This window comes from Chinchilla lanigera, unplaced genomic scaffold (genome assembly GCF_000276665.1).
Source record: "Chinchilla lanigera isolate Chin_1 unplaced genomic scaffold, ChiLan1.0 scaffold00011, whole genome shotgun sequence".
Classification (NCBI taxonomy): domain Eukaryota; kingdom Metazoa; phylum Chordata; class Mammalia; order Rodentia; family Chinchillidae; genus Chinchilla; species Chinchilla lanigera.
The window spans coordinates 27,521,733-27,543,384 of record NW_004955412.1 but is presented as its reverse complement, the minus strand read 5'-3'; the positions used below and the strand labels follow the sequence as shown (position 1 = coordinate 27,543,384).

At 50.3% G+C, this 21,652-nt stretch overlaps 1 protein-coding gene across 4 annotated transcripts in view; it reads left to right on the top strand.

Moving 5' to 3' along the window:
- The window catches only part of Kirrel3 (kin of IRRE like 3 (Drosophila)), a 566,099-nt gene that overhangs the window by 451,074 nt on the left and 93,373 nt on the right, over positions 1 to 21,652 (top strand). For all 4 annotated transcript variants that reach the window (XM_005378522.2, XM_005378523.2, XM_013511050.1 and 1 more), the window contains one exon: positions 21,429 to 21,578. In XM_005378522.2, the coding sequence (XP_005378579.1) occupies positions 21,429 to 21,578 (150 nt within the window). The remainder of the gene's footprint in view (positions 1 to 21,428; positions 21,579 to 21,652) is intronic.

The following is a 21,652-nucleotide window of genomic DNA, read 5'->3' as shown; positions in this document are numbered from 1 at the left end:
CTGATTCCTGTGTACCTCTTGGGCCTCATCTTACTCCCTTAACACTCATTTTCTAGTCACACGGCCCTGATTTCTGCTCCCAGAGGAGGGCATCTCCCATCTGCATGGGGTTTTGGTCTCCCCTGGCCCCTCCACTTCAGGTACATGCCACACTGGACGTACATGACCTTCCCAACCCGTACACTGTAATTCCTGTTCATCCTGCAAATCTCAGCTCAAGCATCTTCCCATTAAAGCCTCATCTGAGCCACCCTCCCCAGTCTGGTTCAAGTTCTTATACTATATGCCCATGTAACACCATACCCCTTCCCTTCAGAGCTCAGTTTGTGCTCAGTTTATACTGTAGTTGCTTCATTGATAGCCATCTCCCCCACCCCAGGCGCTAGGCTCCATTAGGTCCCTGTTATACTCAGGACCTTAGCACAATGCTTACACAGGCTGGATGTTAGCAGAAGAATGAGGACAGTGACCTTCTCTGTCCCTGGTCAGTGACTCCAAGGTCCTGATACAGGATGATTGGTAAACCGTAGACCCTTACAAGAGTCAAGAGCAACCAGTCACCTAGAGAAGAGTAAACTGCGACTCAGCAGAGGCATGTGACTTGCCCCATGTAACACAGCCCGGGGCCTAGCTTGAACCCAAGCTTCTGACCCTAAGTCTAGCACTGCATCTGTTTCACTATGCTAAGTCCTTGAAGGCTGAGGGTGACATAGTTGAGTGAGTCAGTCAAGGAAAATTGCTTACTGCACGTGGGTTTGTAGTTGTGTTTCGAAAGAGACAGGCAGCAGGGACCCCTTGACAGGAAAAACAAAAGTAGGCTCTTCCAATGTCAATATGAGTAAACAAAGTCATCTCCACCTATGGCCCAGAAGCTCCAGAGAGACTGGACATGGTCCCTGTCCTCAGGAATGTTGCCCTCACCTTGGGAGATTGAATACATTTTATATCGTTGTTTTTGTGGTTGTTTTCATGGTTTTTGTTTTGTTTTGTTTGAGCATTGTAAATTGTACACTTAGTGGTCAAGAACTGTGGCTTGAGAGGGAAATCTAGATTCAAATCCTAAGTATAGAAACATATCAATATAGATTCTTTGTTTGTTTGCTGTTTTTTTTTGTTTTTTTCCAGTACGGGGAATCAAACTCACGACCTTACACTTGCCAGGCAGGCGCTGTGCCTCTAAGCTAAATCCCCAGCCCCAATATAGATTCTTGAGTCCAGAAGGGACACAGATCATCTATATCATACCCTCTTCTGATGGCATTGACATGCTTGCCTAGTACCAATATATGCAAGGACTCAGTAACTCCTGTGGTGCTGGGACCTCACTTATTCACCAACACACATCCAGGGCCTTCTCTCTGCCCATCGCATGTAAAGATTCGGTCTCTGCCAGCAAGGACATCAAACACATAAGCAGTTATATTGCAGTATCTCAAATGCGGGCACCAATAGGAGCCATAGGAAGAGAAAAGGAAAATCCAACCAAACTGTAGGCCAGGCAAGGAGCATCATGGAGAAAGTGATGTTTAGCTGTTTGCATTATGAGACCCTTGCGATCTCTGCTTGAGTCTCTCCAAAGACCAAAAGTGCACAGCTTGCCAAGGCCTGGGGCCACTCCTTAGCCAGGTTCTCCTAAAGGGGTTGCAAACATAACACACTTTCAATCCGAAGGCTTCCTCTTCGCAGCCCCTTTGCACTGATGGTAAGAAGACTGAGTGACTTGGCTAACAACCGCTGGCGAGATCCTGAGGACTCCGCCATGTCCAGGGGATGCTTCCTTTCTCCACTCTGCTTCTTTTTCCCTTCACCCTCAGCCAGCCTCACTCATTTCACTGAATCTTAAGAGCCTCCTTCCAGCTCCTCCCAGGGTTTGCAGGGAGGCACAGAGGAGTGGGGATAACTGAGGGTGCTTAATGGCCTGCAGTGCCATAAAGTTTTCAAAGCTGTGCACTGGAATGAACAGGTGCAGGCTGAGATGAATTATCTGGGGCTTTCATCAAAGGAAAGTCAATAAAAACCTGGAGGAGCTTGCTCCACCTCGATGGAGCGGTCATGTCACAGCACCAGGCCCCTCACATTGGAAGCAGCAATCAGAAGGCCGAATTTTCCCCCTACTCCATCTGCTTCTTCCCTGCGCCTTCCCTTCTGAAATGTATTTGTTTCTATGGAAACAATGTTGTTACTGGTATGGGAGGAGTTTAATGACATTCAGAAGTACCAAATCAAGTCCATTTATATAATGGTTTAAAATACACATAATGGCCTATGGAATAGAGGACACAGCGACAGTTTCAGTAACTGTGTAGTGAGTGTGGAATAAATACAGCAGTGTAATAGTCTCCACCTCCGAATCAAATGGACGAGGAATAACCACCTTCTTAGTAGTAAAGAGCAGCACTTCTCAATCATTATTCATGAAAGGATCTCAACACCCCCACAAGCTGCTCTCTTGTCGAGGAAGAATGCTGGACCATGGCTCCTCTGCACTCACCAAGGTCTGACCAGGAATCTGGTGGGGTTGGTACACAGGTGAGCTGCTGGCTGTGGCAGCAGCTGCTCCCAGATGTGGAAGGAAGTAGGTGTTCCTCTGGCCACCCCTCAGGCCCGCCACCTGGCCTGAAGTGCTCACTGTGCTGATGGAGAGTTGAGCTTAGGTCTGTTCTGACGGCTTATTTCTGTTTGATGCAGGGACTAACCAGGCGCCCTCTGTGTGTTGGTGCTGTGGGGTCATGAAACTGAGTAGCATGTGGAAGATGCCCTTAGCTCAGGTTCCCTCAGAAGCAGACCCTAAGATGACCTAAGCATTCATCTGGAGGTGCAGAGGCTGCCAGAAGGGCTGTAAGGGCGTGACATACGAAACGGGGTCAACTCAGGGATGTCATCCAGTCTGCTGCCACCATGCATGCTTGGAGCCTAGTGCTATGTCACACATGCCTCAAACAAAGGCCACCCAAGGAGTGGGTATTTATACCCCAGACCCTGTAGGGAAAGGGCTGAGGGCTGCTATTGACTCCCAGCACCTCTGACCTGCTCTTTATAGGGGCAGAGTGGTTCTGTAGCCTAAAAGAGAGCCCCTGGGAAAAGGGTTGCCTATGCTAGCAGTTGAAACCTGGACCCAAGTGGGCCTGGCAGAGTCAGCAATGACCCTCAAAGAACTTTGAGTCCAGGGGCTGGGGATTTAGCTCAGCGGCAAAAGCGCCTGCCTGGCAAGCGCAAGGTTGTGAGTTCGGTTCCCGGTACCGGAGAAAAACCAAAAAAAAAAGAACTTTGAGTCCAGTGGGAAGGCAGGCATGGACTAAAAGAGCAGAAGTGGAGTGGGGAGAAAGCCAAAGAGCTGCATAGACAGCGTGCTCCTGGGCACAGCGTGTGGGAAACATTTGTTCTGTTGGAAGTAACACTGGGAACTCAGGAAAGAGGGAGAAGGGAGTGGAGCTGATCCATGCAGGTGTGGGATGAGGGAGGCACTTTACACACTTTATCATTTAATCCCTTCCACCTTACAAGGGTGGTCATTTTGCCCCTATTTTGATGATGAAGAAACTGCAGCCAGAGAGCCTGAGTCATCTACCTAAAAGCATATGACTGTTATTTTGTAAAGCTGAGAAGCAAACCCTGATACTCTTACTATAACTCTGCTTTGGGCAGCTTTGTGTGTTTCAGCAAGGAGGATGGGGTGACATCCCCCACTGCCATCAAGTGCAGAAGTGACTGAGCACTTATGTACACAGTTACACATCCCCATGGCCTAGGACTGCTGTCCCCACATTTCCCCACCACGCCTGACCCAAGGACCCCGCTCAGTGCTTAGGTGGTCCCTCTAATCCTGCCCCAGACACAGGCTGGACTGAGGGTGCCTAACACTGAGTGAATTATCTGGTGTTCACTACCCAGGAGATTCAGAAAGCATCTGGGAAGGGGGCGTTTCAGCTCTGATGGTCCCCAGCAGTATGCCTGCCTCCTATCCTCCCCCTGCCCCAGCCTCCTCTCCCAGCCCTGCCTTGGAAGATGCAGAGGACAGGGAATGGCTCATCCACACTTCCTTGGAGCAGCATTTCTATAGCATGTTAATAGGATTTCCATGAAATATAGCCTCTGTGGGTAGATAAAGTAGGGGAAGGCTAGGTGAGACCTAATTAAACAAGTCTGTCCCACAGAAAACCTTGGAGACTTTAATGTGTCAAAGAGCACAGTGAACCAACAAACAGGGAAGGAAAGTGGTTCACAAGCTACCCCAAACTCATTTGCCCACAAACCATCTTTCCTGTAGCATGCATCAGCTATCTTGTTCCTTGGAATCCACTTTGGGGAATAATGGGGCCAGACTTATCACTACCTAGTTGTATGACCTTTGTCAAACTAGAATAAATCCTGGCTGCCTTGGAAGGTGAATACTCTTTATAAAGTGTAGAGTACTATACAAATAAGGTAGTGCTATTATTGATTGCCTGAAGTGAGCATGCTCTGTTTCCCAAATACATTTCATTAGGAACCAAAACAAACAAATGAATTAGTTCTGTGACTGAATAGGCAGAGACCCCTGACCTTGCTGTCTCTTGACAAGTTTCCTTACCTGCAAAATGGGTGTATTCATAATGATAGCCCTGTTTCCTCCATGCATTTATTATAAGGACAAAATATGCATACTGATTGTGCAGGTACTCTGAAAATGTATCAAGTAGCATAAAATGCACAGCATGGTTATTAGTGTTCCAGGTTAATACCCCCAATTCAGTGTTGAGATCAAAACAGGAGGGGTATTGTGGGAGGAGGTGGGCTAGTGGGAGAAATAACAATGACTAATAATCTCCATCCATATTTATGATGTTAGGAGCCTTGTATGAGCATGTCACCAAGGGGAGAAGCATGAATATTTCATGACTGAATGGCCAAATGCAGTACTAAGATGAAATGGTCAGAAAGAGCCCCACTCAACAGCGTCCAGGTTGTACTGGGGGAGGTCATCACAAGCCCTGTCCTGGTCTGCAGGGAGCAGGAGCTGCTAGTCAGGATGGATGGGCTCAGCCTCCCAGTGCAGGTGAAGAGCCCTGCCCTACCATACAGGAGAACCAGTGTCCACTCCACATACTAGCCTTGGGAAACGTACCATGACCATACTGGGCCTCCATTTTCACACTGTAAAATGGGGATAAGAAAATCATCCCTGAATATTGTGAGGTCCAAGTCCAAGCCCAGGTGTTTGGCAGAGCGTTTTATAATGCACCTGAGTAGGAGGTCATTCATCATTCAGCAGACATATATGGAGCATCTACTATGTGCCAGTCACTGCCTCCACATCCCTCCACTTATGTATCACTTACAGTGTGCCACATGCCACCTTCATCACTACATGCACCTCGTTTAATCGTCACCACAATCCTGAGAGCTATCTATTATTATTCCCTCTGTCCAAGTAGGGAATTAAAATTCAAGAAAGAGAAAAAGTTAAATGGCAGAGCAAAGAGCTGTATGCAGCCCAAAACTCTTGAGTTATATACTAAGCAGCCCATCTTCACCTGTGAGGTGACTGCAGAGTCAACGGGGCACCTCACCTCCCAACCCTGTCCGCTCTTCCCTGGTCTGAACACGCCTTGGTCTCCCTACCGCCAGCGCGCACTCCTGAGCCAAAGAAGAAAGCCGAGCCTGCTGCCCCCTCTCAGACCCTCAAGGATCCCTTCCCTGTGTTTTCCGGCCCCTCCCCCTCTCCTCTCAGGCCTTCCCTGCCTGTGTCCTCCATACAGTCATCCTGGGGTTTTAATTTCCATCTGCATTCATCAAGGCCTCAGCCTCCCAGGGCCCTGGGCGGTGAGCATCACTTATTTGGGCCAGCCATCAGGCGGTGTGGAGATTAAATACCTCCCACCCCTCAAAAGCCGTGAGAAGAGGGAGCAAGAACAGATGGGGCGGTGCTGGGTTCAACACAGCCGGGACTTCTGGCTCCTGCTCACTCCTGCTCCTGACGGATGTCCCTGGCGGCAAGAACAACTCTTGTGCCAACTCGGAGCTCCGGACTCTCTCCTGTCCACCACACAGCACGAGGTCACAACCGTCCTTGTAAATCTCTTCCCTGCAGGGCAGCTTCGTGTTATCTCGGCTCATTCCTTCTCCAGAGATGAAGAGATTGTTTTAAACCTGCCGCCCCACCAGCTCTGCTCCTGGCTTCCAATGCCATTAAGTTTCATTATAACAAATAAACAGCACAATGACATTTATAAGTTACCACTGAGCACAGAAGCACAAATATGAAGCAGATAAACTGCATTTGATCCAAATAATTACTGCAGGCAATATTGGGCTTAGTCTGAGCTGGCAGCCGGCTACCGAGTAATTTATTAGATTGCGTAAGGCAATGTTGCACGTTAAGTTTTTCATTATTGTGTCTCTTCCCCTCTCAGTGGCCTAAATAGGTTAGAGGAGTTTAGACAGCACCCAGCCAAACAAAGACAGACTTTGCTCAAGCAGATTAGGGCTGGGAATGTCGGCCAAGTGTCCAGGAATGGCTGCTTCCCAAGTAACACTCGGACTTGGGAGGGAAGAGAAGGTTTCGTGATTATATGGATGCTGCTAGCCAAAGACGGCTCCCCGCACTCCCCACTCACTGGCCCAGATACAGAAAAGGCCCCTTGGAGGGAGTAAATGGCAGAGCTGGATGGAGTCCCCAGGACAAGCCTGGATTCCTGCTGCCAAAGACCCTTTCCCTCAAAACCACCCCCATAACCCCAGGTAGCCTGCACAGCCCCAGACCCCAATCCCAGAACTCTCCTCCTACAATGAATAAAAGGAAGGAAGCAACTACCAGCCAACTCTGCAAAACAAAGCAGTGAGAGCTGGCTACAAGCAGCCACCTCTCTGCCAAACCCAAACTCATAAAGTTTGATTCAAGGGGTTACAATACCTCCTATTCAGCGTCCCTCCTGCCCCATTCTCCCAGCCTTAGTAAATTACCCAATAAGCAGCAAGGACCTGTAGTTATTGTGCAGTTAAATGGTATTTGCCCAGTAAATCCTGAGCAGAGTACTAACGGTGATATACAGTAACTAATTACAGACATGAATTCTCTCCCCAAGACGCCAAGTGTTACCAAATATTGCTGCGTTTAGGGGAGGAGGTTTGAAAGCTGTTCTGTTCTCTCCAGCGAAGCTGTGAGTAACTCTCCTATTAGAGAAGCCATCAGCATCTCCAGGGGCACTCCAGCTAGAAGACAGAGATGTCCCCAGGCAAGCGGAAATGGGGCCACATCTCCCAAGATGGCAGCCACTCGCTACCCCCTGGTCCATGCCTGGAAGAAGGGTCTAACCAGCACCAGCTGGTCTTTCTTGGGTCGTCTCACAACAAATAAGTAGCTCGGCATCACAGTGGCTGCTGTGAAGGCCCAAGGCTCTAGCAGTGTGGGGAATGGAAGTCATTATTCACCAAGCTGGGGCGGAGCTACAAAAGCTATTCTGAGCTTTGTGTGGGGATACGCCAGGGTAGGGTTAAAAACAGCTCTCTCTCCAACTGGGTGCAGAGACAGTTTACCCTAAGTTATGGTTCATTGAGCTGACCTCAGCCCCAAGGGTACCATGTGAGTATCAGAGGCTTCTCTGGTCTAGAGGTGAGGCAGGGCTATGCATGGGGCCCAGGAAGCGGCAGATACCCCATCGGCTTCCTGTTTTAGGAGCACTGCTGGGAGCCGTTAGGGAGCACAGTAGTCAGTCTCTGCTTCCTAAAGAGAAAACCACACAGAACGAAACCCTGTGCTGACCCAGTACTGCCATGTAAACAATTCCAAAAGCAGAATCCTAGGGCCTACACATACTATGACCCTAGAGAATTTTTTTAACCTCCCTGAGCCTCCCTGTTCTGATCTATAAAATGAGAAAGGTTCTCTCCATCTCTCAGGGTTGTTGTGAATCGCTGTGCTGGAGTGGGGGCTACTCTTGCTTCCATCCAGCTCTGTCCGTGACAGCGCCATACCCCCATCAGCAGTCACTCAGTCTGAACCCACGAAAAGGGAAAAAAACCCCCATCCTAGGCTCCCACAGTAGTCCACATACCCACTCCTCCTTTTCCGAAAGTGCTTCTAGGATAAAATCTCTCCTTGATAAAAGGGCAGTTGTTGCCAGTTAGTTTTGCTTTCTTTGCTGCTGCATTCTGATCAGAACCCTTGCCAGACCCCCTGTCTGGTGGTGACAAAAGAAGCAGAGTCAGATTGAAGAAGGCTGTGTGGAATGAGGTCCTGCTGGGGGAGCAGTGAGCTTTGAGCCTTAGTCATTCGAGCCTCTCCATCAGGGAGATGATCAAGATTCTCCATGGGGTGCTATGGGAGTGGATTAAGTAAGGTAATGTATGTGAAGTGCTTTGTGAAGAATAAACTGTATACAAAAGTTAGTTGTGGTTAATATCCCAAACCAACCGGAAGACCGGCGCAGAATCCCAAACCAGTGAGAAGAATCCCTTTTTTAATTAGGACACATATATAGTCAGTTCTCAATTATCTGTCGGCAAATTGTCCCCATTTCTGGCAAATGCTATCACCAAGATTGCTTAATGAAGTCCTCTGCTAACATTTCACAGCTTCTTGTTTTGCTCTTATTTGCATGAGGCCCAAAGGGAATGAAAGTCCTTTAAAGGCAAAAACCAGTTAATATCCCCATCCCCTCCTAGGAAAGGTGTGAGCCAGAAAAACAGGCATGATGCGGAGGGGAGAACAGAGCCAGCATTAGCGTTGGGCCAGGATCAAGGTGATGTTCTTTACCAGCTGAATAGGAGACAAGAAGTGTTGTGTAGTTTGCATTCTGTTTAACAAGTATTAACAATTCCAAGAACATCAAATACATCCATATGCAAACATGAATACCAAAATGCCTTCCAAAGTCAAAAATAAATGTTACTTAAGATTATTCATTATTTTGGATTGTCCATCATTTGGATTATTCATACCCTTACTTCTCTCCATTAACAAATATAATTAAGAGTTGATTGTGCTTAGTCTTTAAGAGGGGAGAGATTCAGAACATTGCACCAAGATGATGTACTTCCTATTGGGAGCAACCTCTGCAGCCATACAAAGACTTCTAAGCACCAGGTTTAAACTGTGGTTTTCAGTGCAGGGTTAGTGAGAGGAACGGAAGTACCTCATGCTTGTGGACATTCTTCCTCAGCCTCACAGTGTCACAGGGTCCTGGGGTGGTGTTTGTACTGATCATGTGAGATATAGCTCTGCTGCCCTTCATGGCCCCCCACAGGCCATCAGAACTATATCTTAAACATTGCACAGAGAAACCTTAGACTCCACTGCAGGACAGAAATCAGTCCTCCAGCTGTACCTCAGCTCTGCCTCTACCTATTTTATGCAATGGGGTTCCAAGCGAGAGTATTCTGATAAAAGGGTTACATAAACTTGACAAGCTATGAGTAGTTGCGCTGACTTTGTCCAATGCCTTTGCTGTGCAATTGGGAAAACCAAGCAAAATTAGGAAGAGACAGCAACTTCTTCAAGGACACAATGACCTTGAGAGCCAAAGCTAGAGAGAGCCCAGCTCTCAAGCTCTATGCTGCTTGCATACTCTGTCTTGGATAGTCTGAAACCCCACCGGCTTCCACCAGCAGCACCACCTCACTCCCCAGGAAAGAGCCATTAAAATGCAGATTCCTTGGTCCAATGAAGACCACACTACCTCAGAATCTGAGTTGAAGCTTAGAAAGTTATATTTTTAGCTCATTCTGCAGGTAATTCTTATGCACATAGAAGTTTTAGAAACATTCTGACTGATAAGGCCTACAGGCACATAAAATGATTATTTTAAGATATTTGTTTAAAAAAATGTTTAGAAGTGGATCTTTCCCAAACAGACCTAGAGTCTTTGAAAGATTTGCATTTATTTCTTTGTGCCTCCGTTTTATTATTTTCACCCTGAAGCCCCCCCAAAATAAGACTTCAAATAAATTAAGATATAAAGCATTAGATTTAGGAGGGAGGGGCTGACAGGTGAACTCCAGGTCTAGACTCTGTATTTTATAGGGGAGGAATCTAAGCTTCAGGGAGGGACAGAGTAAGGCCCAAGAGCACACAGCTGAGAGATGGGCAGAGCTGCACCTCTCTGCTCCTTTCACCTCTCTGCTCCTACACCCTGCTTTGGTGCAGGGTGTAGGTACCGTCACCTTTAGAAAAGGGGGTGAAAGACACTGGGCTTCCTAGAGTCAGCCAATCCATGGCCCAGCCTCCCACCTGGCCTAGTGATATCCACGCCTGTGCCTTTGAGGATGCTACGGTGGACACACTCTCTGCCCAGGGCCAGACCTGCAGCTGCCTCTGGGGCTAATGACACATTTCCTCCACATAGTTCTATCACTACTCTTTAGTACCACTTGCTCCCTCCCTGCTGCCCCCTCCTCCTCTTAGGGTACTTCAGTGAGGGCCTCTCCTATTCCAGACCGGAAGTCACAATCCCAGTGAGCTGTGACTTGCCCACGCCTCAGGACCACAGGCCGAGACAACATACAGGGCAGTTCCTTTCTGCTCCATCCCGTCGCCACCACAAAGCCACACTGCTGGGCTGTCCCAGTCCAGTCCACCTCCAGGTGACCTCAGGCAGGGATGGATGAGCCCTTCACCGGCTCACAAGAGCCACTGTCTGCAGCAGCACTTATCAGTGTCTTCCTGGCATCCAGGCCTCCGCTGGATCGATGGAAGGATCCCTCTCCCACCACTAATGAGCACAGGGCAGGCTCCGGCTGGGGTTGCAAGGCTGATAATCAGCAGGCACAGGATTTATAGTGACTTTGGGCTCACCCTGCCTTAGCCAGCCAGATTGCTCTTCATTAAAGTCCACACTGTCCAGGACAACCTTGGCGGACTGTGTGACCGGGAGAGAGAATGTGAGGATGGTACAATTACAGGCTGGGTAGGCTGCCCCAGCTCAGGCAAGAAATAAGGGTGGGAGAAGGAGCCTCTGGACTTTGTGCCATGGAAAGAGCAGTGAGGCTCTCCTCTGTAAGGCCTGACAAAACTGCAATGCAATTTCAGCAATAGTCACGCTATTGGCAAGTTTCTCTTCACCTGTGCATCAGAAGCAAGTTGGCAATGTTGAGGTGAAAGCATTCCCAATTCTCTCTCCCAAAAGAGGTCTAGGAGAATCACACCCATGATGAAGAGAAAGCTCCATCTTCTACCCCTGCCCAGATTTTCTGTTGATATTTCCAGTCCCAGACCTAGTCCTGTGGAAGATTGAGCTAGGCAGCTCCTTGCCATTCCAATAGACCTCTAGGCCTGCATAAACGCTGGCATGAGTTAGACATCACACACAGGAAGCTGGTCCCAACAATCTGAGCCTAAGCTAACCCTGCCCCTCTCAGACACTCACAGCGATGTTTGTAACTTTCCATTTTTGGAAATGAATTCTCAGTTCAACAGCAAATGAGAGAACGTGTTGTAGAAATGCTGCCTGGCCCAGAGTACGCACTCAGTAGGTCTGAGTTACTCATACCTGCTTCTTAGTTCTGACTACATCAAGGACAAACCCAACTACATCAAGGACATCTTCACCAAGCGATTTCTGGGACCCCCATCCATCAGCACACTTACAGCTGGACTCACTGCCTCACCTCAAACCAGCTTCTTATCCTGAGTCTGCAAATGGCTTAGCGTTACCACTCACTTTGTCCTGTGAGCCGGGGCCCAACGGTTCCTTCTCCCTGAGTCCCGTCAGGTGCCTTCAATCCTGCCTCCAAATGGTGCCTAAATCCATTTCTTGTTCCCACTGATACAGCTTTAGCCTGAGCCCAGTGACAGTAAAATCTTCCTGATCAGTCTTCCCATCTTCAGATTATCCTTCCTCATCCACCTGCCTCGCTGTCACCACTGTGGTCTTTCTAAAGCCCAGCCCTGAGACGTGGGTCTACAATCTTTGATGATTTCTCATTAAATACAAATACCTTAACATGTACCTGAGAGCCCATGCAGTCACACTCCACACCTTTCTAGACTGGCAGCTACTAAAATACATCCCCACACATGTACTCCATGGACCAGCTGCATCAGGTTCTTAGTGACGGTGACAGTGAACAAGAAAGGCTCTGTGCATTTTAAACAAAATTTCCTATTCCAGTCTCACAAAGAATGGTAGAAGTAGTGTTTATCACCCCATAAGGGAAACTGAGGCTCAGAGGTACTGAGCAGTTTCCCCAGGGGCACACAGTTATAACAGCAGTACCAGGTCAGGTCTAGCCTTGTGGCCTCACTATCTTATTTCCTGAACACAGTCTGATCTCCATGCTTTACTTGGGCTGTCCCCATTCCAGGGACTCTTCCCTCCTTGCCCTTATCTTCCTAACCCTTGCAGGCCATTTCAAAAGCCAGCGCTCCCTGACTCTTTCCTTGGGACTTTGTTTATACCTCATTTGGGCACTGAAAAAGAGGGCCTTTTTGAGGCTCTAGGTGCATATATCTACTTCCTGTAGGCTCTAAGCCCCTTATTAGGAGAAAACATATCAGTACCCCCTTTGCATCCCACACCTAGCCCTAGGCTTCAGAGACTGCTGAGGTGGCTCCTGCTCCTGCCTAAGGCCACCAGGGCACTATTCCTCAGGATGGCACAACCCCTGGCGCTCCTTGGCACCCCCCCATAAAATCAGATTTATTAGACAGAAGACAATCAATGACCCAGTATGTTCCCATCACCTTCAACCCTGCACCCAAAAGAAAGTTGCAAGAGGGCATTCTGGAAATTTTCTGAAGCTCATTCTCCTGCATTAGGAGCTGGCCCTGGGCTGAGCGGCAGGAAAACTGCAGAAGTCTCTTCCTTCCACACCTGGCATTGTGCTGCTGTCATTAGGAGCTGCTAAGCTGGCTCCTCTCTACCTTCTTCCCATTTGCTCACATCTCAGGACAGGAACTGCTTTCCTTAATCGCATAAGAGGCAATTTACTGCAAGCTCTGGGCTGGGAGAAAGCTGGCGGTAAATATCCCCATACGCGTATCCTTAAGCCCTCCTCAATTGGTCACTAATAACAGAGCAGACAGTGACATTTGAGCCTTTTCTGCATGGCTGACCTGGTGCTCCAGGGGACTGAGACAGCCCGGGGCGCTGCAACACCGAAAGCAGCACAGAGAGCCCTGTGGCCTGGCGCTCACCCTCTCACCTGCTCCACTGAGCAGAATTCTGGGAAGGAGCAAAATTCTGATAGCTCTGACTTCAGACTTGCAAGAGTGCCATTCTCAGCCCCAGGGCCCCTCATGACAGGTGCTACTGTGGCCCCAGTTTCAATAGTACTGGGCTTAGAAGAGACTCTCGGATAGCGATGAAAATAACAACCACTCATGGGACACATTCCACTTGCCAGGATATTTTACACAAAATACCTGTTATCCTCATTTGCAGATGAGGAAAGCAAGGTTCATGCTGACTGTGTTCTTTCTTCTGTCCAGGATTCAAGCCCTGGCAGGTGACCCATGGGTTTGTATTCCAAGCAGGCAGCTGAGAATTACTTGTCACTCATAACTTGACTTGCATTTCTTCTTCCCCAGAGGACATTTCTCCCCCATCACATTCCTCACATCACAAGCTCTTCCAGGAAGCCTTCTCTGTCCCACTCCCCAGTTCCCATGCTTGCAGCACACTTTGCTGAAACCCCAGAAGAACTTAATTTGACCTCTCTTTGAGACCCGTCACTTGGTCCCTTGTAATCTAGTGATCTGTGGTCAAGGGTGAGACCACCCAGGGACTCTCGTGACCTGCTGCTGCAGCAAAGGTCAGGCAAAGCAGCCAGTCCAGGAAACAGGAGGACCATCTCCTGATCACCACTCGGCTGACTTCCAAGTGTGGCACCCCTTGCCCCATCCCGTGTCCGGCTCTATGCAGAGGTTTGCCCCCTCGGCTATGCCAGCTACCCCCCAATCCACACGCTGTACTGACCTGTCCACGCTGCCTCTCACCATGCAAACAGGACAGAGACATTCACCTATAGGCTGGCCACAGACCTAGGGCCCTAAAAGGCCAGAATGTGTCCCAGTAGAGTGAGGGCTGACAGCTGTGTATGGCTGGGGGTGGTGAGTATCTCGGCTTCTCTGAGCCCAGCCTGGGGAGATCCCAACCACCATGGGCCCATGAGCACTGGCCATTTTCTTACCTGTTCTGCACACATAGGCCACAGCTCCGGGGGTTCTGGGGCCCTGCAGACCACCGTCCTGTGCAGAGCTTCTGGATGGCCCTGACAGCCGGCCAGTGCTGGGCCTGTGCAGGAAGGTGGAGGAGTGCTGGGGGAAGGGGAGGAGAGGGAGAAATGGGGAAGGAGATGGGAGAGAGGGCCCAGAACCACAAAAGCTTGCACATCTGCACCTTGGCTCCCTCAGGTAGCATTGCAGCAACAGGAAAAAAATTGCTCCAAAAATTCTATATCAGAGGCTTTTCAACATCCTGTTAAAATAAGAATAGGTTCCATCAAAATCTAAAGTGGTTGACAAGGAATAGAGGCCAGACAATTCTGGCTGAGGAAGGGGTGGGCCTAGAGGACGATTCCTTTGGTCTCCCAAACGTACCTGCATACACTCGTGCCTAGCAGCGTGTCCCCAGAGCACCGCGCCAAAGCCATCATTCAGTGTGATGTGGCCCTTGTAACCTCAGCCTTCCCTCTCCTCTCCCCAGGAAAGAGTTGGGCATTGTGGGGTGACCTTAGACCAAGGACCAAAAGAGTGTGCTTCCTTTTGTGTAGTAGCGGGGGTTTGCAGCACTTTAAGTGTTTTACTGGAAGACTGCAGGATCTCCCGAGCCACATGGTAATGGTTTGTTCCGTGCTAATGGGGCTGACATCCCTCCAAAGAGGTGAGGGGGATAGTAGTCCGGCTGGTACCCTGGGGGGCTAATGCAAATGAGGAAGGGGGCATCTACAGGGGACTCAGAGAAAAGCATCTCAGAGGGAGGGGAAGCTGGAGACAGGTGGGAGCAGTGGGCAGGAGGGGGGCACCACTGTGAGTGCTGAGACTGAGACGGGGCAACACCGTTTGCCTGCCCCACACCACCCCAGGACAGAGCCTGTCTGGGGTCCCTCTTCCTGGGTGGGGCTGCACCTGTCCCTTTCAGGGCCACCTGCCACCTCCCCCTCCTCACTTCCTCCCACTGCTCTGGCCACTGACTGAGCACTGCCGCCTGGGTACACATGTGGCCCCATTAGGGCAGCCCCACCAAGCTCCCTCCTCCATTCTTCTCAGCCACACCTTCTCAGCATCCCACCTCCTGTTGCCCCTTGTCCTTGCTGGGGCAGAGAGCACTGCATGAGGTCTCATACCCAGATTCCAACTCTACCACGTCTTGGGCAAGGGCTCTGGGCCTGCCCAGGGCACAGCCGCTGGGGTGTGCAGGGGAGATGTACAGACTGGCTGGGGTGGGGGTGTTGTTGGTCATCTTAGGATTCTCACAATGCTTTCAGAGTCCCTGGGCCCCTAGTTCTACAGGATCCCTCCCCTCCTGGGAGACCATCCTCCCACTGCAGTGACAGGAATGTCTTTCTGCAGGCACCTATCCCAAGAGTGGGAGTTCACGTGTGTTTCCGTCCCAGCTGCTCCGGTGTCCTGCACTGAACGCGCACACACACAACCTTTTCTACAAATGGACGTTGACTCAGCACTAGTCAGACAGGGAACCAAGCTGGCCCAGGAGAAGCCCCGTCCCACCAAGGCCAGTGGCCTGGAGCAGTCAGAAGGGACAATTCTGCCTCTCTTCTGGTTTGACTGCCTCAGCACCACCCCAGGACCAGAGCCTGCCAGACTTCTCTTCCTGGGTGGGGCTGCCGCCCCGCCTCCCTCAACAGGGCATGGTTCATAATAGCTGGTCCGTTGCCTCCAATATCAGTGCAGGTTCACCCCAAACACCCATGAGACCCACCTGAGAAGGACACAAAGGCTAAGCTATGGTCCCCCTGCCAAATCTGCTCTTGTCTTTACAGAAACATAGATTCCTCAATAAGTCATTGATACTAATTAAAAGCCCTCCTCGCCTCCCCATCACATCAGTAAAGAGCCATCTGCCCTTCTGGGACAGGCTTCCTACCCCTACCTCCACCCGCACCTCCACGGAGCTCAGCAGCCCACAGCCTTGTGTTCAAGGCAAAGGACAGCATTGGAAGAGGAAAGGCCCATTTCTACCAAGTACTTATTATAAGCCAAGCCTGGAGCCAAGTTGTCCAGATATACTCTTCCTCTTAATCTCCACAACGATTTTCAGAGGTGGGTGCTATTGTCCCCATTTCACAGATAGGAAAAATTCGGTCCAGAAAATTTGTGGAGGTGCTAGGATTCAAACCCAGGTCAGTGTGATTCCCTGGCCCTACTCATTACCGCTATTGTGCCTGCCTCCATCCCAAAGGCATGGATGAAAGGATAGAGGTGGTCTGTGGGCTGGTGTGGTTGTGCAGTTGGTGATATACAGCACCTGCACACCTGCATGCACCTTCTGAGAAAGTATCCGTAGCTGGGCAATGCCTCTGGCCTATCCAGAGGACTTCACCCATGAAGATAACACAAAACCAATGAGGGGAGCTGGTTCATGCCCTCCTTCCACATTGGCCAAGGGCAGCAGTGGGAGGCTAAGGCAGGTTCTCTGAGCTCCCAGGGCACAGGGTCTGCATCATAAGATCCAAATAAGGACCTCAGGATGCAGCTCTGGAGCAAGAGTGTTGCAGCTGATGTTCCTTCTCACCACCAGTGCCATGGGCCCCAGACAAGCTCATCTCTATGTGGGTCTGGCACAGCACTTATGTCATAAGACACGAGAGAACTCAATAAAATAATTTATGTAAAGTTCTTATCACATGCTTGAAATTCAGTACAAGTTGTCTATTGTAAATTTTATGGCAATAAAAATATGGTTTATCATCCAGATGCTTCTCAAATTGTAATGAGGTTGCATCTCAGTAAGTCCCTGATGAAAATATCTTAAACTGGAAATGCATGTGATACACCCAACAGGCCAAACATCACAGCTTCACACCACAGCACGATAGCATCTCAGCTGTGTCCCCTTGTGACCGAGTGGCTACCTGGTAACTGTGGCTTGCTGCTACTGCCTGTCATCATGAAAGAGGACTGGACCCTACGTTGCTAGCCCAGGAAAAGTTCCAACTTTAAAATCATAGTGCAGTTTCTACTGCATGTGCAACCCTTCTACACTATCGTAAAGTGAAAAATGTTAAGTCAAGCCAGGTTAAGTCAGGCCTTTAGGAGACCTTTGAGATCCAAGTGGTAACACTTAGTTCATCTATAATAGGCACTAATGACTGACACAAACCATTGCAGAGTGTACATTCATGGACCTAGCCCTGGCATCCGGCAGGTCCTCCATGAATAGCTCAGTGACTTTTTTCCTCATGGAAAGCTGGAATCCTCAAGACTCTGCCCTTCTCCTTTATGTCTCACCTTTTTCCTTCTGTGTGTGTGCTGAGCACAATATCTGCCTGGTGTCTAGTTTATAATGCAAAAGCAATTTTCCTACAGTAGCCACAGATTTCAGGGAACCATCTAGAATAGGCCCAGTACCACCACAGAGTCACCTTTAAAAGCAGAGCATCTGATGTTCACATATTGGGCCAGGCTCTTGGGGTGCTGGGGAAAGAGCTGCAGTCTCTCAGCATGGCTTCTGCTCACTGGTTCCTCTTTAGTTTTGTTTATTTGGCATCGGACATAGAGTAGGTGCTCAATAAAGGAGAAACCGAGGGAGCTCCAAAAAGAGGAATAACAGGGAAGGAGGAAGAGGAGGGAAAGAGAAATGAAAACCAATCTGGGTACCAGAAGTTCCCTGGGAAGAGATCCGGGGCTCAGATGGTGGGCGCAGCTGCTTGGGGGTCAAGTCTGGGCAGGAGGGCACATACATCCCAGGACCATGGAACAGGCAAGACAAAGACAGTAGTAACCCAGTAGGTTGCCAGCTGGGTGCTGTGCTGCCCTCAGGGAGGAGTCAACTCTGAGGAAGAGTATGACCCAAGACCAGAGGTGGAATGTTGTCCCACAGGCAGTGGGGAGCCACAGAGGGTCCACCCTTGGGAAGGAGGAGCCACTAGAGGAGTGGTGATTCAACAAGAAAACTCAGGGTGGCATGTGCACGGGACATGGTGACAGGAGCTGCTGAGTCTGTTGGAAGAACCCAGGCAGTGAGGTCGTGGGCTTGGACTGTAGTGCAAGGAACGGAGAAGAAAGGATGGGTCTGACAGAATGCAGAGAGGGTGAAGCGCCCTCTCTGTGCTGGATCGGTTGTGGCCATGAGGGGTGCTGTGCACACTCCAGGTGGAACCCCGCCTCCTGGCAGGTCACAGTCAGTATGCACAGAATAAGCAAATGCTGTCCAGTGATGTCCTCAAGGTCACCTATAAGAGGTCACAGAAAATGATTCCGGGCTCATTCATGTTTCACATCCTTGGAGTAGGAAAGAAATTGTCATAAGAAGCCAGGGAGCAAGGGAAAGGGGCAGGAGGCTTCTTTTGCAATGACCAACATCGCAGGCTTCAAAACGTGCTCCCAAGAACCCTTGGCAGGGACGGCCCTGAGGTCAGTGAGAGCAGCAGGGTCCTCCCCTCCGCCTTCTCTTCCCCACAGCACCCCAACTCTAGCCTACTCCACACACCCACTAACTGAGTGTTGCACTCAGCAGTCCAGGGCCTGCCTAGGCTGTACCACAGCTGGCTTTCAGCCCCGGCACTGCAGGGGAAAAATACATCAGTCTGAAAGAGCGCACCTGGTTTAAAAGAAAAAGTGATACTGGTGGCTTAATCATAATGCACAAAAATTAAAATTAGAAAGAAAAGGAAAGTTGTCAATTATAATACTCACCACCACCACCCCCAAGAAACTTACTCATTGTGTTCCCTGGGTGGAGACAATCCTGAGTATTTGACCCTAGTCCCCCCCAAAACATTCTTTCCGTAGAAAGTCCAGCAGAGCTGAACCCTGAAGACTTAGGGTGTCACTGTGGGCTCTGCCCATTGGCGGCACTGCTCCACCCCAAGCCCTCTCCTGTCCCCTGCTCCACCCCTGCTTCCAGCCCCACATATTATTCCAGGAGATCTGGGCCTATACCTACTCCTGCTTCTGATCCCCTCCAACGTGGCACTGTGACCACTCAGAGCCCACCTCTGTGGCAATGACATCGAGGCCACATCCATTGGGCCCTCCTCCCAGCCCTGTGGTGTCCTCTGGAGCCGGGTTTCCATGGCAACAGTCCAGGACTCACCAGGGATGCCTCCCACACCCTGATTCCCAGGTAACATCACCCGGTATCTCCGGTCCTCCCACCAAGAGGAAGCAGGGTGGGGGCAAGGCGAGCGGGACAGTCACCCATCCCTAAGAAGGAACGGTTGGGAGGCCTCCAGGCACTACTTGCTTTAGGGCCTTCTCATTATGGCCCCTTCAGCTCCGCAGCTGACAACCTGATAATTCTCTCTGATAGTGCAATGTTTGGTGGCTACTGCAGCTGCTTTGACACTGTCCTTCCCAGAAAGATTTTGAGATAAAAGAACTGCTGTGGCATCATCATTAGAGCTGGGAGAGGAGGCCCAGGGGAAGGGTCGTCTCTCCTCTCCTCCTCTCCCTCCCCTTCCTCTTTCTCTCTTGCTCCTCTTCCTCCTCTACCTCTTACACACCTTTATTCCTCCCCAGCTCCCTTTCTCTCTAATCCCCTCCTTCCTCTCCCCTTCCTCTTCTCTCATCCCTTCCCTCCTTTTCTCTCTCTTGTTTTGCTGCCAGAAACAGTCTAATTACAACAGAAAACTTGAAGAGACAGGGAGAGAGAGAGAGAAAATCCACCACACAGAGCTGATTAAAATGTCCTATGAAATCTAATTTGTAAAGCTCAAATCAGAATAAAAAGTGTTACTCCCACAATTCAAGGCCAATTTGATTTTTAATGAGCCTCCTCAGAGACGCAGCCAGGCCTCCTCAGGCTGTGAACCCAGCCACCTGCCTGCAGCCCAGGCTCTGCATGGAGCTGCACTGCTGCTCTTGGGGGACCCCTCTGCTGATGCCCCAGCTCCCTTCCTAGGGAACCTGCTGCTGGACACTCTGCCCTGTGCGTGGACTGGCCTGGAACTTTTGCCCCACATGAGCAGCTGCTGGCGTCCAGGACCTCTATGGTTCCAGCAGAGAGCGGAGAGGCTGCGGCAGCATCAGGTCCACCACGTTCCAGATTCCAGGTCCCATGTCCGTATCTACAAGGCAGGGAGGGCTCAGAACTCAGCTGTAACCTTTGGGAGGGAGGGTGCTGTGCTCTCTGAGCCAGGTTTCTCTGTTATAAAACAGGTCTAGTTCCTCCCTGAAGTATATAAAATGGCCTGAAGAGGGATTATGCCAAGCACTGACCACTCTGCATGCCGGAAACTTGGTGAATGTCAGTGTCCTGTCATCCTGTGGCCTCTCAGGGAGTGTGAACTTTGTCACCACCCATCTTAGCAGCTTGAGCCACCAGGACTAGGCCTCAAGATCTGCATGCACACTGCCCAGTGGGTGAGACCTTGGCGCTTAAGGCCAGGAAGATGTGGATTCCCAGCCTCATCTGCAACTAGGGAGCCTCCTGGGTGATTCACTCAGCCCCTGAGCCCTGTATCCTAACCCCTGTAGGGCGGGGCTGGCATCACCCAGAGTGCTCTTACTGTCACACCCACTCTAAGGGCACAGAACCCAGGAATGCCAAGCCACTCACTAGCAACCCTCCTGTTACTTTTTCTCACCTCCTGGTGCCTTGCCCCCAAAATGGGGATAAATATAATGCCTGCTATTTTTAGGTTGCTGTGAGTATGAAAACATTAATGAGCTAATATTCAAAAACCTTAGCCCAGAGCCTGGCATCTTGTTCACACCATGAGGGTGTTGGTTTAATAAAACATGAACTAATAGCTGGGATGGTCCCCATGTCTGGGTCGGGGGCAGACAGCAGTCATGGGCCCACAGATGACCCCCCAGGGAGGATGAGGAGGGCCTGCTGTAGCAAAGGAAGGGACCAGAAGATGCAGCACAACCCAGCCAGCAGCTCCCTCCAGCGCATCTGTCACTCTGCCCCACCACCCACACTCCTGGACCAGCTCTAGGCCCAACCTGCAGCCACTAAAACCATACTCTGATGCCTTGTGTCCCCAGATTTGACTAAAACCACCTAAGTGGAATTCAGTAGGAGTTCACCCAAGGAAAAAGCAGGATCATATCCCAGGGTGGCAGGGTGGCCTCTTGGGGGTTGGGTGTGGTTGGTCCCCAGTGTTAGTGATACGGACTGATGAGCAGAGGGGCTAGGGTTAGGAACCAGCCCTGAACCAGGATGAAGCTGAGGGTGAAAGTCTCCAGCCAAAGTGGCAGAGTCGGGCACAACGGGGAGGCCTGGTCACCTGGTCCAGCCTCAGCTCTGCCTCCAGAAGCTGAGAGGAGCCCATGGGCGCTGCTCCCAGCACGGAACTTACTGCTGTGCTTGTCTCCTTCCTAGGCCAAGTCTACTCCTTCAGCCAGCAGCCCCAGGACCAGGTGGTGGTGTCCGGACAGCCGGTGACGTTGCTGTGTGCCATCCCTGAATACGATGGCTTCGTTCTGTGGATCAAAGACGGCTTGGCTCTGGGTGTAGGCAGAGACCTGTCAAGTGAGTACTTCCAAACCTCCCCAGGCAGGCCCAGGGCTCACCCACCCAGCCGCCTCCCTAGAAATGGTGTTTGG